This window comes from Scomber japonicus, chromosome 2 (genome assembly GCF_027409825.1).
Source record: "Scomber japonicus isolate fScoJap1 chromosome 2, fScoJap1.pri, whole genome shotgun sequence".
NCBI classification, from domain to species: Eukaryota; Metazoa; Chordata; class Actinopteri; order Scombriformes; family Scombridae; genus Scomber; species Scomber japonicus.
Genome location: NC_070579.1, coordinates 21,253,418 through 21,266,906, shown reverse-complemented (window position 1 = coordinate 21,266,906; position 13,489 = coordinate 21,253,418). Strand labels below are relative to the sequence as shown.

General features: G+C 38.4%; 1 protein-coding gene and 1 non-coding gene across 5 annotated transcripts; one reads left to right on the top strand and one right to left on the bottom strand.

Moving 5' to 3' along the window:
- Positions 1 to 355: 355 nt before the first annotated feature.
- Positions 356 to 427, bottom strand: trnap-agg (transfer RNA proline (anticodon AGG)). The gene has a single exon. It is a non-coding gene; the product is annotated as a tRNA-Pro (tRNA).
- A 447-nt stretch (positions 428 to 874) lies between these two features.
- On the top strand, positions 875 to 13,485 carry fam114a1 (family with sequence similarity 114 member A1). Of its 4 annotated transcripts, none has more exons than XM_053337044.1 (13): positions 875 to 930; positions 2,446 to 2,754; positions 3,256 to 3,340; positions 3,463 to 3,695; positions 5,318 to 5,452; positions 5,631 to 5,783; positions 5,869 to 6,049; positions 7,654 to 7,739; positions 8,636 to 8,890; positions 9,055 to 9,194; positions 9,294 to 9,366; positions 11,290 to 11,343; positions 12,024 to 13,485. In XM_053337044.1, the coding sequence occupies exons 2-13, from the start codon at positions 2,452 to 2,454 to the stop codon at positions 12,147 to 12,149; spliced, it is 1,824 nt and encodes a 607-aa protein (XP_053193019.1). In that variant the 5' UTR covers positions 875 to 930; positions 2,446 to 2,451; the 3' UTR covers positions 12,150 to 13,485. The 4 variants fall into 4 exon arrangements, with proteins under 4 accessions (XP_053193019.1, XP_053193027.1, XP_053193010.1 ...); XM_053337052.1 differs by lacking the exon at positions 875 to 930 and adding an exon at positions 942 to 1,021; XM_053337035.1 differs by lacking the exon at positions 875 to 930 and adding an exon at positions 1,300 to 1,356 and having other exon boundaries at positions 5,869 to 6,010.
- The last annotated feature ends 4 nt before the right edge of the window (positions 13,486 to 13,489 follow it).

Here is a 13,489-nt window from a genome sequence, read left to right as displayed (position 1 = left end):
ATGTGAAAAACGTGAAAAATGCTCATCGCTATTCCTTAAAACTAAAGATAATGCCTTCAAATGGCTAGTTTAGTCTGGCCGTGAGTCCAAAATCTAAAGATATTAAATTTACTGTTATATATGACTGGAAGCACGTAATCTAATAAAACACAGAGAATTATAACAAGTAGGACAACAGCAGAAACAAACAAAGGTTATCCATTAGTCTTTAGAAAGACATAACACTTTTCTCTGGAAAGTTGTGATAAGATGTAGATTACGACTTTTTCAATTGTGTGTTTCAACAAGTCACATTTTTAGTCACTACTTGTGTCATAGGAGAATTATTTGATTGATGACATCAAGGAAAAAAAGCGGGCTCGTCCGGGATTTGAACCCGGGACCTCTCGCACCCTAAGCGAGAATCATACCCCTAGACCAACGAGCCGCGGTGGCGTGTTAACGGACTGTACTGTATTAGAATATAAATCAAAGGTAATTTCCCCCTTTTTTAGTCGTATAGTACTAATTACTCTCAAGTTTTCCGATTTGAAATTCAACGACGCAAAAACAAGTCAACTGTGTTTCCCTAATTAAACGTGTCGAAAATGGGAAATAGTCTCACTCCAACATCCGTCTTCGACCAGACTGGACCGACAATTTATGCCAAACATAGGCTATCGCATATATTGGACGTACTGTGAAAGTCATTAAAACGTAGAAAACGTTTATAGCGTTGGCTCATAATCTAAGGGAAACCATGAAATAGAAACTGAGGGAAAACATAGACTCTCTAGCCAGTAGGCTGAGTTGCAGTGAATCGCTACGTGTAGCAAACAGTTGTTCCAGAGGCAGGGAACTATCTTGTCGGTCGGTACTCTTCGGCGCTGTCACCTACCGGCCTGCCGACGTGGCGGGGCGGAAGAGGAGCCGCTGGCTGGCACCAAACGGGTGAGCTGCACTGTCACTTTCACAAAAACTTGAGCTTTTTAAGTTTCTTTTGACTGCAACAACTAAAATAAATGTGTCTGCAACAAAACAGGCGAGGAGACGAAGAAGTTTTGATGAATTTGCTGCAGTGTGGAAGATGCGTTTGTGTTAAACGTCATAAAGATTGTACATAATCCTCCGAATAACACTAATTGTGATATTCGCTTTGAAATAGAGGTGATGTTTGTGGACGATGTGCTTGGCGTTGTTATGTATGTTGTCATGCTAGTGTGTCGATAATGGTGTTAAAAGATCCAGAGAAAGCATTGAGATGCGTAGAAAAGGCTCACAAAGATGGCATCAACATAAAATGAATGATTTAACCAGTTTGAGGGTCACTAGTTAATGTGCAAGTCTTTACCAATACAGGTTATCGTGAGAATTAAGGTAAGTGTAAAATATTGAATATGTTAGTGCTTCAGATCAAAACAAAATATTGTCAGATTATATAGCCTAGTCTCTAACTTCTTTTGCAAGATGTATAATAACATATTTGTACTGGGATTGAAAACTATTTAATTACCATCTTGTGAACACAGTTAGTCAGAGATAATGTTCATAATGACAGTTTGCTGCCAGAAAACGGCTTTAAACAAACTTACTGATGATTGAAAACAAGGCGATGACAGTAGTCATGTGCACAGTAATACATCAGTTAAGCACTAGATGGAGATGTTGCACCATAAAGGGAAAAGATGTGGCGAATCACAGTGATTGATTTCTTTTGGAAGATTTTCAGAATGTTTCAGCATTTCACATGTTTGGTGCAAAATTTTATAAAAGTCTGCATTATGTATCTTAAAGCATCCCAACATTGTGTTCACACTGAATTTGAGTCATGTTGCTACATAATGCTCTCTATGAGTAGCCTGTAATTCCCTTCAAAACAGACAATACAATGGTGATTTCCTCTGACACTATACAAACAGTGATGAGATTACAGAAGTGATGTAAAAAGTTTGTTAACTGAATGCTCTACACTACTGTAAATATAATGTAGCAGAAGCTGACTTTATTATACTCCTTTGTTATATATTTACTACAAAGTCTGTGTTTTTATTCAAGATGTCAAACATTAGATATTTTACTCACTTAGTCATCAATACACAGTAATCCACAGTAATATTGTAATGTTGGAAGTTATAATACAGCACACCAAAACATACACTACAGTAACATGACCTCAATACATTACATCATTTTGACAGTAAAAGAAGGATATAAGTGTTTGCAAAAACAGGTTGCATTGATTTAGTGATCTATATGTTAAGTAATACATGTTTGAACTTTGTTCTAAGGTGTTGGCTGTATTCAGAGAGGTCAACTCAGCCCTCAACAGTTGAGCCCAGAAAGCCTGATATTGCTGTTTAACCTTTGACGTAAATATTTATGTTGCAGGATAAAGACGTATTAAAAATCTGAAATCATCTCTTGCTCAACTAAAACCACTAAAATCACAGGTCTCTCCACCACCAGATCACCATGTCCCAGGCTGCCCCCTCTGATGCAGACCCCTCTGCAGACACCACTCCCCCACCTGCCCACATCGACACCGACTCCTGCCAGGATGTCCCAGCAGCCCTTGAACCGCCCTCAGCCCCTCCGCAGCCTCCTTTGATCCCAGAGAGTTCCCTGCAGTCCACTGAGGAGCTGACCACAGAGGACACCGTGAAGACAGACAATTCAGAGGGTCTGATGGAGCCTGCCACTGAGGGTCAGGTGATCGAATGTGACCAACCAGTGAGCCTGGAGCCAGATACAGACGCTGCAGAAGAGGATGTGGAGGTTTGTAGTTGACATACAGTGTGTTCTATAACCTGACCAAGTCTGGATTCACAAGTCCAAAACTGATATTGATATATGAGAGATAATAAATCAGATGATGATATATCGTCTGATATTCCATTTTTAAAAATATAAACGCACATCTGTAAAGATATGTAATGGAGGCATGATGTTTTACAGTTTAAACTTTAAAACAGTAAACTTATCTGGGAATTTAATCATATAAAGTTACTATAGATAAAAAACAGAACAAAAAACGTATGTACATGTACTTGAAATAAAAAATAAGGTTCAGATATACATAAAATGCTGCCTATACAACGAAAAAAGTATATAGATAATGTTGGCGCATATCGGATCATTTGAGGCCAGTAACTATGAGCAGTAACTTTGTTCAGCTCAGCAGCTACTGCAGTATTTCTCTGTAGCTCTTTAAATTATTCATGTTCATATTTTTTTATTAATACTGTAATGTATGTGTGCCTGTGGTTGTGTGTGTAGGGAACACCTCAGGAGAAAGGAAAAGGGTGGGGAGGTTGGAGTTCCTGGGGAAAATCTCTTCTGAGCAGTGCCACCTCCTCTGTGGGTACGTCACTTCTTGTTTTCTTTCATTCATCCATTTTTCTTCTTTTGCCTCGTCATTACCCCTGTACACATGACCTCTCCTCATCCCTGTGATTACTTATGTTTGTGTGTCTGCGTGGACAGGTCAGGGTCTGACCTCAGTTAAGGTGAAGGCAGGAGAGGCTCTGCGCATCCACAAGACCTCAGTAGGAGAGGAGGCGAGAGAAGAAGAGACAGAGGGATCAGAGGTGAGGAGAGAGGCAGAGGGAGAAAGTGGAGAGGCTGACCTGTCCACCTCCGGGGAGTCTTCTTCTGTTGGTACTGCAGCTTCTAACAGGGGCGTCTTCTCCACGATCACCAGCGCTGTGCAGAACACAGTGAGTGGACACACACACACAGTAGAGGTTTAAGGCAGCAGCTGGCTATTGTTAATTAAAATAGTACCTACAGTTTAAATCTCCAGGATAAAATATGCCTGTCAATACTTACTTGGTCACAAGCCTGAGTAAAAACTGAGCTATGTCTAAAATCCCTCCATATTTACTATAAAGTGCACTATATTTATTGTCTGGCATTTTATTTGAGTCACCCAATTCATTTACTATATATACATAGTGCCCTTAAAAAAACAAAAACATTGTGTCAAATGTAGTTTCTGCTAATAATTCCACAATGCAATGGGAATTATTTTTACAGATATGCTGTGTGACTTCACAGCTGTCAGTGGTAAAGCAAAATAATGAATACATAGGGAGTAGTGAGAGATATGAACAAAGCCCAGATGTAATGATGCCAATTAAAAATCTGTGGGATTGTGCCATAGTGGTTGATACTAGCAACAGACTGCTCACCTGAAACCAACTGCTGCTGGCAGAATAATATGTTAGCTACTAAGAATTTTAAAAAATGGACTTACTGTCTCATCATTTACACTTTGAAAGTCTAAGCTGTGACTTACAGCAACATAATTTTGTAAAGTTAATAATTTTCAAAATTTTGACTTAGTATCATTACTAAGCTTTATCAACATTTAAAACTACAACATTGTCAGAGATAGAAGTCATAGACGTGTTGCACCTCCATGTTTCTACAGTAGCCCAGAACAGCCAAACCAACACTCGTTCTAGAGACGGCCTCTTGCATTTTTCACAAGTTTCAAGGCCACTGTACATTTTCCTACACACTTGGGGGGGCGGGGGTTATTCAGTTGGGTGCAATCTGCAACCTCGCCACTAGATGCCACTAAATCCTTCACACTGGTGCTTTAAACTGCTATGGACCTGTGCCGCTAGTGGTTGCTACTGGCAACAGTTCACCCCACTGCTTGTGACAGAATAATAAGTTACTATAAAAAAATGAGATAGTAGTTTGACATATTATTTTTATTTTACCTGAATATTTTTATCATCCCTATTTCTGTTTGTGTCATAATATGCACTCTGTAGTTTACTGCGTAATAAGCAGCATATTAAGATTTCAGACACTTCATCATCATGCTGATCATTTTGCATCATCACTGACAGCTATAGTGTTGCATGACTGTAATTTTTGCAGCAAAAAATATAAAGCATTGCATTTTGGGATTGTTATTGTTTGAGAAAGTAGTGTACGTGCCACAGGTGCTATGGTTTTCATTCCATTGTGGGAATTTTGAGGGTATCATAGTGCATCACATTCACACTCAAAATCTGGACACTCAAGTAAAATAGCGGACAGTAAATATTGTGTATTATATAGTTAAAAGTGAGTGATTTCAGACACTGTCATAGTAAGTCAAGGTTTAGCTTTAGTGCCTCATAATTTTGCCACAAATATCTTTTTTGAGTACAATTCAAAATTTTGACTTTTATTTGTCACAGTTGTCACTTACTACCTCACCATGTCCACTTTCTAGGTCACTTTATTGTTCATGTCTTTAAAGTGGATTTTCTATACTTTTCATAGTAATTTGGATTTTTTTCCTGTGTCTCACCCTCTTTGTCTCTGTTGTCTCTCTAAGGGAAAGTCAGTGATCAGTGGAGGTCTGGATGCCTTGGAGTTCATTGGAAAGAAGACCATGACTGTTCTTGCTGAGAGTGACCCAGGTTTCAAAAAGACCAAGACCCTGATGCAGAAGACGGTTTCACTGAGTCAGGTACGCTGAGACACACACACACACGCATGCGCAGAGCACTCACAGAAAACCTTTACGTCTCCTTCTATTTGATAAATAATGTAAAACTTGTGTATTGTGTGTCTGAGTGAATGGAGTAATTTCTGTAATTCATCTTAAATGACAGCTGTTGTAATAATGATACTCTGGGATTTTTCAGATGTTGAAGGAAGCCAAGGAGAGGGAGCGGGCACGTCTGACCAACCAGCCAATCAGCGCACCCACAGCTCACTACGGTATTCTGTTTGACGACTACCAGGGCTTGTCACACCTCGAGGCCTTGGAGATCCTGTCCAATGAGAGTGAGGCGAAGGTAAGGCGCATGCAGCCACCAGTATGAAGAATGTAGATTACTGTCTGTTTTTAAAAGTGTAGATAAAGTCCTGTGCTGCTCTAAGGTCCAGGCCTTCCTCTCCTCCCTGGTGGAAGAAGAGCAGGACGAGGTGAAGAAGGAGCTGATTTTTATCAAGGACATCTTCATCAAGCAAGAGGAAGGAGAGGAAGAGCAAGAAGGGAAAGGAGGACAGATGAAGGATAACGGTGATCTAAGTTCCCAATTACACTGTTCTACCCCCCTATGTGAGTCACCCACACCAACGAGACCTCCTGGAGGTAGAGGGGGTCCCTGAGCACTGACCCAGGATCAGTTGGCCCCAGTTTACCCCCAGTTTCAGCTTGAACTCTGGAAAAGGGGACACAAGTCCCTATGTAGGATCAGAGGCATCTATATCCAAACTGTTATTTCACTTTGGTGACATTTTTCTAGTCTTTTTAGTCCATTATTTCTTTATAAGGTCAGTATCAGAGCTTTACACAGACATAGAATAGTGGATCAGGAAAAAATAAAATAATTAAATATGATGGAAAATAAAGCAAAAAAACTTGTTTGCACTAAACCCTGAATTCTTAACGACTAGCAGGGGGTAACTCAACTGACTCCAAAAGTCTATGAGAGAATGATCCTACTTCTCACTTGATTTATTACCTCAGTACCTACCTTCCAAACAGGCACTTTATTTGTCTTTGTCAAAGTAGTGTTATAATCACTACTTCAGCTGTAAGCAGGACTTTTTTTTATAAAACCTCTGTTTTGTTGGTGATTTGACAGACACATACAGCTGCAGGCGTTTTAATGCAAGATGCTCCCAAATTCACATTATCCTCCTCACAGCTTGTAATACTGACACACGTCACTCTCACAAGTAGTGATACAGAATGATATTGTGACTTCTCACAGAAAGAAGGCGACATGATGCAGCCTGACTTCAATGACAATTTATGAAGAAGATATTACACAGGCTATTGTAGACCAAAACAAAAGATATTGTAGCACTGAGATTTGACTCACATCACTCCTCCTCATCTAAAAAGCAGGATAAACAATTCCATCACCCAGCCACAGGTACCATGGGGACCAACAACGATTAGTTGATTGATCCCCAACTATTTTGGTAATGTATTAATTATTTTAAGTCAATTTTGAATCAATCAGTCAATTTTTTTATCTGAAAAAAATTCAGTGACAAAGTGGTAAAAAATGTAGTCAGTCCCTTTTTTTGAATACAAAATTGTTAAATAAGCAGTTGATCCCTGTAAATTTAATCTCTTTTTGATTGTCAAGGAAGTCAGCGTCAAGAGAAAAACAGCAGTCACAGTTTTTGAGACACTACAGCAGGGAAGATGAGTGCTTGTTGTCTGTGCAAAAGAAGAAGAAAATGTTCAACCAAAGTGAAATTTCGCCATATCTCACCAGCCAGATTTCAAAAATTAGTGTCCCCTAACCTAGAGGATTTGACGTAGTGCCTGATCCAGTGCTGGTGTTCAGGGACCACCTACATATTCACATCACACCACCGCTTCAAAACAAAACCAATTGAAACAATCTAACTGATCCAAACTTCTCATTAAAATCTGCATGTGTGCTGAACACTTAAATTTATCAGTATAATTTAGATACAGATGTTTGAATTAATTTGGCACTAAAACAAGACTCTGAAGTGCACCAAATCTCTGCTGTGCTGTTCTGTTAGCTAAAGGGAAACGAGCATGGGGGAAATTAAACCATTCCTGGCATGTGGCAGAAATCTGCTCTCATTTTACATCTATAGCATCTATAGCATCTATGTGTGTGTGTGTGTGTGTGTGTGTGTGTGTGTGTGTGTGTGTGTTTTTATTTCTGTTAGCGGCTGACGGCGAGGAGTTTATGAGTGTTCTCACCGAGCTGCTGTTTGAGCTTCATGTTGCTGCCACGCCAGACAAACTCAACAAGGTGACTCACACACACAAACACACAGAGATTGGTTTTACAGATATTTAGAGAACCATCATTGACATCTGGATGTCAACTAATGATTTATGTTTTATATACTATTTCAAAGGTCAAAAAACGAGCGGTCACTGTCAATGTCACTTATTTTCTTTAGCAAGTATTGTTGCTTCTTTGAGAGATGCTGTACAAAATCTCATTATGACAATAAAGATATCTAGCTCTATGGAAGAGGGCCCACTCCCTCTGTAGATTTGCAGGGCTCATTCTAAGGTAACAACAACACATCAGTTCTTATTTTCAAGTGATTATACACTAATTAAAATATACTGATGAATATTATACACCATATCTGCCAAGTTCGTCCTGCTAGATGACACTAAATTATACACACTGCACCTTTAAACATGTGAACAGCAGTTGACAAAATAATCTTGCCACATGGTCCAATCACTAGCTGTCATCTGCTGTTTCCAAGGTGAATTTCAGCCGCTCATTATAAAGTTAATCCTGGTTTACACTGATCATTCCATAGTCTGTTAGAGCACATCATTTTCATTTAACCCTCACACTAAACTTCATTCTAAATCTAACTTTAACTAGTAAAATGTAAAAATGTAAAAAAGCCAAATGTGTCAGTCTTACGCCCTTGTTTGAAATTTGGCCCACACTGGTACAGAAACACACACCCATGAACTCTCTGTCAGTATCCACTCCCTCCAGCTGCAGTCCTGGAAGTTATATAAAAGTTATCACCTTTGAAGTCCTACTGCATAATCAAATTCACACATATAGGACCTACATTACCATATAATCTTGTATACGCATCAAATTAGCATAAATCAAGATGGTGATCTCTCACCGTGTGGAGCTGATGAATGGTAATTATGCGTCTCCAGGCTCGGATGAGGGCCCATGATTGGGTGAGTGAGGTGGAACAGCCTGTCACTACGGATACAGTTGGCAGGGAAACGCAGGACCAGCCGGGAGGAGAGGCCTTGCCTGGAGAGAACGAGAAGGAGGAGACGAAGAGAGATAGAGAGGAGCAAGGGGAGCAGAGGAAGGGAGAGGAGGAGGAGGAAGAGAGGAAGGGAGAGGAGGAGGAGAAAGAGAAGAAGGAAGAGGTGAAAGAAAATGACCCCAGATCTGTAGAGGTGAGGTCAACTCAACACTCAAATCAGCAACTTTAGAGACTTTTTTCTTTCATTTTTTAATTTAACCTCCCTCTTCTCCTGCTGTCACCTGCTGTGCGTGTGCGCGTTTGTGTGCGTGTGCGCGTTTGTGTGTGTGTGTGTTTGTGTGTGCTCTTCCTCTGCAGAATGTCTACCTGTCATCAGTTGGGAGTCTGGCTGAAGTGACGGCTCGCAGTATTGAGCAGCTCCACAAGGTGGCAGAACTCATCCTCCATGGCCAGGAGCTGGAGAAACCAGCCAGAGACCAGGCACACATCCTCGCCATGTGTGTGTGTATGCGTGTGTATGCTTATGGGAGACAGTGTGCACTACATGTGAGAGGGGCAAGATTTGTTAAAAATGACATTTTCATTTTTCATTCCAGGTTGACATGTGCCATGTGCAGAGAGGTGGACTGTTTGGCCAGAAAGTTTTCTGATACGCTGCTTCTTGTTGGGGTAAGTGACTGGGATTGTGTATGTGTTTGTGTGTGTATAGTGGGGGTGTTAAAGGATAAGTGAAGCTAGCTTTAATCTATATTCTTCTTTTTTTTATCAGCAAATTCCATTAATACCAACACCACAAAAATATGATTGTCTGTCTCAGTACTGCCCGACTTCCTAGCCTGGTCTATGGCTCTCAGCACCACACCAACTGGCAACTACTGAAAATGTAAATACTTGAAAACAAGCCATATGTAGTTGAAAGACATTGAAATGCTTATTTTAATGCCTCCAAAAGAGCCATGCCCAAAGGCATTATGTTTTTTTGTCTGTCCATCCCATTCTCTCATGAAGATGATATCTCAGGAACTCTTTGAGGGAATTTCTACTAATTTAGCACAAATGTCCATTCATGGATGAAATGATAAGATTTTAGTGGACAAAGGCCAAAGGTCACTGTGACCTCACCAAATACATTTTTGGCCATAACTCAAGAATTCACATGCTAACTATTCGTGCTAATAGGATCAAATGACATTTGATATCCACAAGGTCAAAGGTCAACTTTACTGTGACATCATAATATTTTGCAAAATCCCCTCTGGCCATTATTGAACACAATATCTCAGGAACTGAAGGGTAGATTGTGACCATATTTCACAGTTGGTTGGATACTGAATTGCTGACACTAATCTTTGGTGCCTACATTGAAACTGTGGTGATTTTATAGATATTCAGTGCTGCCTTGTTGAAGATGTGTGTGAAGCATCCACATTTTAGTATTTGTGGCTTTTTTACAGCAGCATCCATATCTGAAGCATCGTCTGCTGTCATGGCTACAGCTTTGCGTTGTATCAGAATCAGCTTTATTGGCCATGAATGTGAACAGGACGATACACTTGATACATTTTAATAAATTCAATCAAATATTATATGAGTTTAGACAGACATTGATGTAAACTGCAACTTGACTGGGACAACCGAGAGGCAGTATATCAAGTTTTTATCTGTAGTTACTGAAGTTCTAATCCTGTAGCTGTTATTTCTTAGTATAAGTCATATATATATCAAAAAGAGGTTTTTAACAGTTTTCATATTAAATTCCCTCTTTTTCCTCTTTCTGTAAAATGTAACACATTTTTGATTATTCAACTTCAATTTGTATAGATACATTTATCCAATCAAATGATTGATTGTGATTTGGGGCACCTAGCTAACACCTCCTATCATAAAACTACACTTGATTGCTTGCAAGTCACAGCTAGCAGAGTAATATCATAATAAAAAGAGTATGTTTGATTATTTGTGGGCAAAAACTTTACCTCTATATTTCTAATGAATGTGGTTGAGGTCTTATTTATTAATTTTATCCTTGTTTGATTCCTCTCTGTATTCTCTAAGCTACACCCATGTTTGGGTGATCCAACCAAATCTGAAGGATATGCTTTGATACCCTCCCCACATGCTGCATTTCACTCAGAAACACATTAAAGCTAAAACACTGTAATTGCTGTTTCATTGTCACTAATTTAAAAAAAAGGTTCAGATTTTCTAAAACAGCGGGGTTGCTAGAGCTTTCCATAAAAAGGTGTAAATAGTACATTTGTTTGAAGCTATTTTTAGCTGCGGGTATTTCATTTCATTTTCTACACTCATGTTATCATTTGCCAGCAACAAGACTGACTCCAAATAAACTGGGAATGAAGAAACATGTGTTTTTAATAGTTTTAAACAATGGATGGTTAATAGCAGGCTTTGGCTACACAGGCCAACTGTATTGGTTTTGTTTTTTTATGTGGTTTTTATTAATGTTTGTGCTCATAATTGTTTCGTGTTCTCTAACCAAACCAATGAATCTCAATGGAGACATTGAGAATTATGATTCATCTTACATTCTCACTCATTGCTGCTTCCCATCTCTCTTTGTTTTTCTCTCAGGGCCAAAGAAAAGCAGAGGAGTTGAATCCGCTGGTAGATAGCGTGCTGCTAGAGGTGAGATACACAGGGTTTTTTTCCTCAGATTATGAATAAATCAAGTTAAAATTAATAAAAATAATGACATAGCCATCCTAGCAGTGAGTGACTGCTAGACATGTCATTGCAATGATGTGATATTTTATCATTTGGATGAGTTAATGGGGAATGACATGCACAAGATATATATTTTTAAAAGTTTTAATTCATTACATATAGTAGATAGAATAGTAGATAAAAACTAAATTTTGAATACTGGGATAATACTTAAAACACACTTTATTCCAAGTGCAATCAGTATTTTAAATAAAACAAACTGAGTTGCAAATATTTCTCCACAGCAATCTCTGTTTTAATGTTTTATGCCTTGTTCCAGCAATTGTATTTGTATTCTTTACTATTGTGTTTCTTACTCCAATAGTGTTTAGTTATCATTTATATTAAATTCTACAAATGTTTTGCTGCTCATATATTTTGACAGTTTTGCACTCTGGACGATAAAGCTGTATTACTTTCCATTCTACTCTATACAATAGACAGGTCTAGTATTCTCAGACAGCTCAAAGTAAATGGTAAAATCAGAAATAACCTCTTTTCCCTCATTTATACTATACATTTTCATAAAAATAAAATAAAAGGATGACAGTGATTATGATGGTGATGATAGTGAGTGAAGGTCCTGGGTGTGTTGTTTGCAGGGCTCCAACAGTACCACATACATCCAGAATGCATTTCAGCTGCTGCTGTCCGTTGTGCAGATCTCACACATCCAGAGCCAGAACTGCAGAACCTCCACAGAACCAGAACCACAGACACAACACTAACATACACATACACACATGGCTACCTGCTCACCCGCTTGTCTTAATGTATCTGTTGTTGTACAGATAAGTTATAGAAAATAGACTATTCCAGACTAAGTGCTTATAACTACATTATGTGCCATAGCTACAGACTGAATATTTTGTTTATATACATAAATATATATAAATATATACATACAGTATAATATAATCTTGAAGATAACAATTTAAAGAACAGGTACATGTAGAAATGGTCCACATGCAGGTTGTATGTGTGTCACTTCCATATTGTACTTCTGGTTGTTATTTTGTCTGTTTTGCAGTTAATATTTTGCTTTGAGGAACCAAACTGTGTTCAGAGCTGTGACTCATTCTGTCCGACCAACAAAAATGTATATTCTATTATCTTCAAAAACTGAACCAAAATCACAAAAGTGACTGATTGTGTTGGATTGACTCTACATTAATATAATTAAGCTTTCTTTGCACTCCTTATAGTTGGTTAGTATTTCAACATTGTGACTGACAGTAGCTGAAAGGTTTTATATTGGTTAGAGTCCATAAGCCAGTATTACTATCTACGCTACAGTACATGGTTTACTTATTGTTTTTTTTAATGTTAAATTATATGAAGTAACACTACCTTACATATACTCTTATCCAGTTTGAAAGAATAATTTTTACACTATAATTTTGAATACATTTGATTGACCTGTGTGGATCCATTGACGGTTTTATGTAAATTAATTCATCTCTAATTATGTTTTGTTAATCAACACTGTGTCTCTCTATGGGTTTTTTGTTTGTACATCCCAAAGAAGGTGCTGCCAAAACATGTTGGTGGTTTTTAAATTCGTCTTACCCTCTGAATAAATGTTGTTTTGCAAAAAACTAGATGTAAACACTTCTTATACTCCAGAGGTGTATATTTTCTGTATTACTTTTCCTCTTTTCCGTGGCACCTGTGGAATTTAAATTATCCTAAGGCACCACTGTGTTTTTGAATATCCACTGTTAAATTGGCTCTCAGCTTCCAGCCTACAGCTATTTAGATCTCTGGATGATAAAGTATTCTCTTCCCCTCCTTCCTTCAGCTTCTCCCCTTTTAAAGGTACATTGATGTGGGCAAAACAGTTCAGCTAAGAAAATATTAGTCAGTCCTGTCATAATGTTTTTGGTTCCTTTCTGCTATGACCAGATGGTGTAAGGCTGTTTATCAGCTCTGCTTCTGCCTTGGAATACAAATTGATTTGTAACGTGGAATGAAAGCCAATTAATTTATTTAGGTTTGGACTGTTCACTAATGTATTAAGACAGTTTGAGAATAAAATGTTGCAAATAAACAAGTTAAACCATATGTA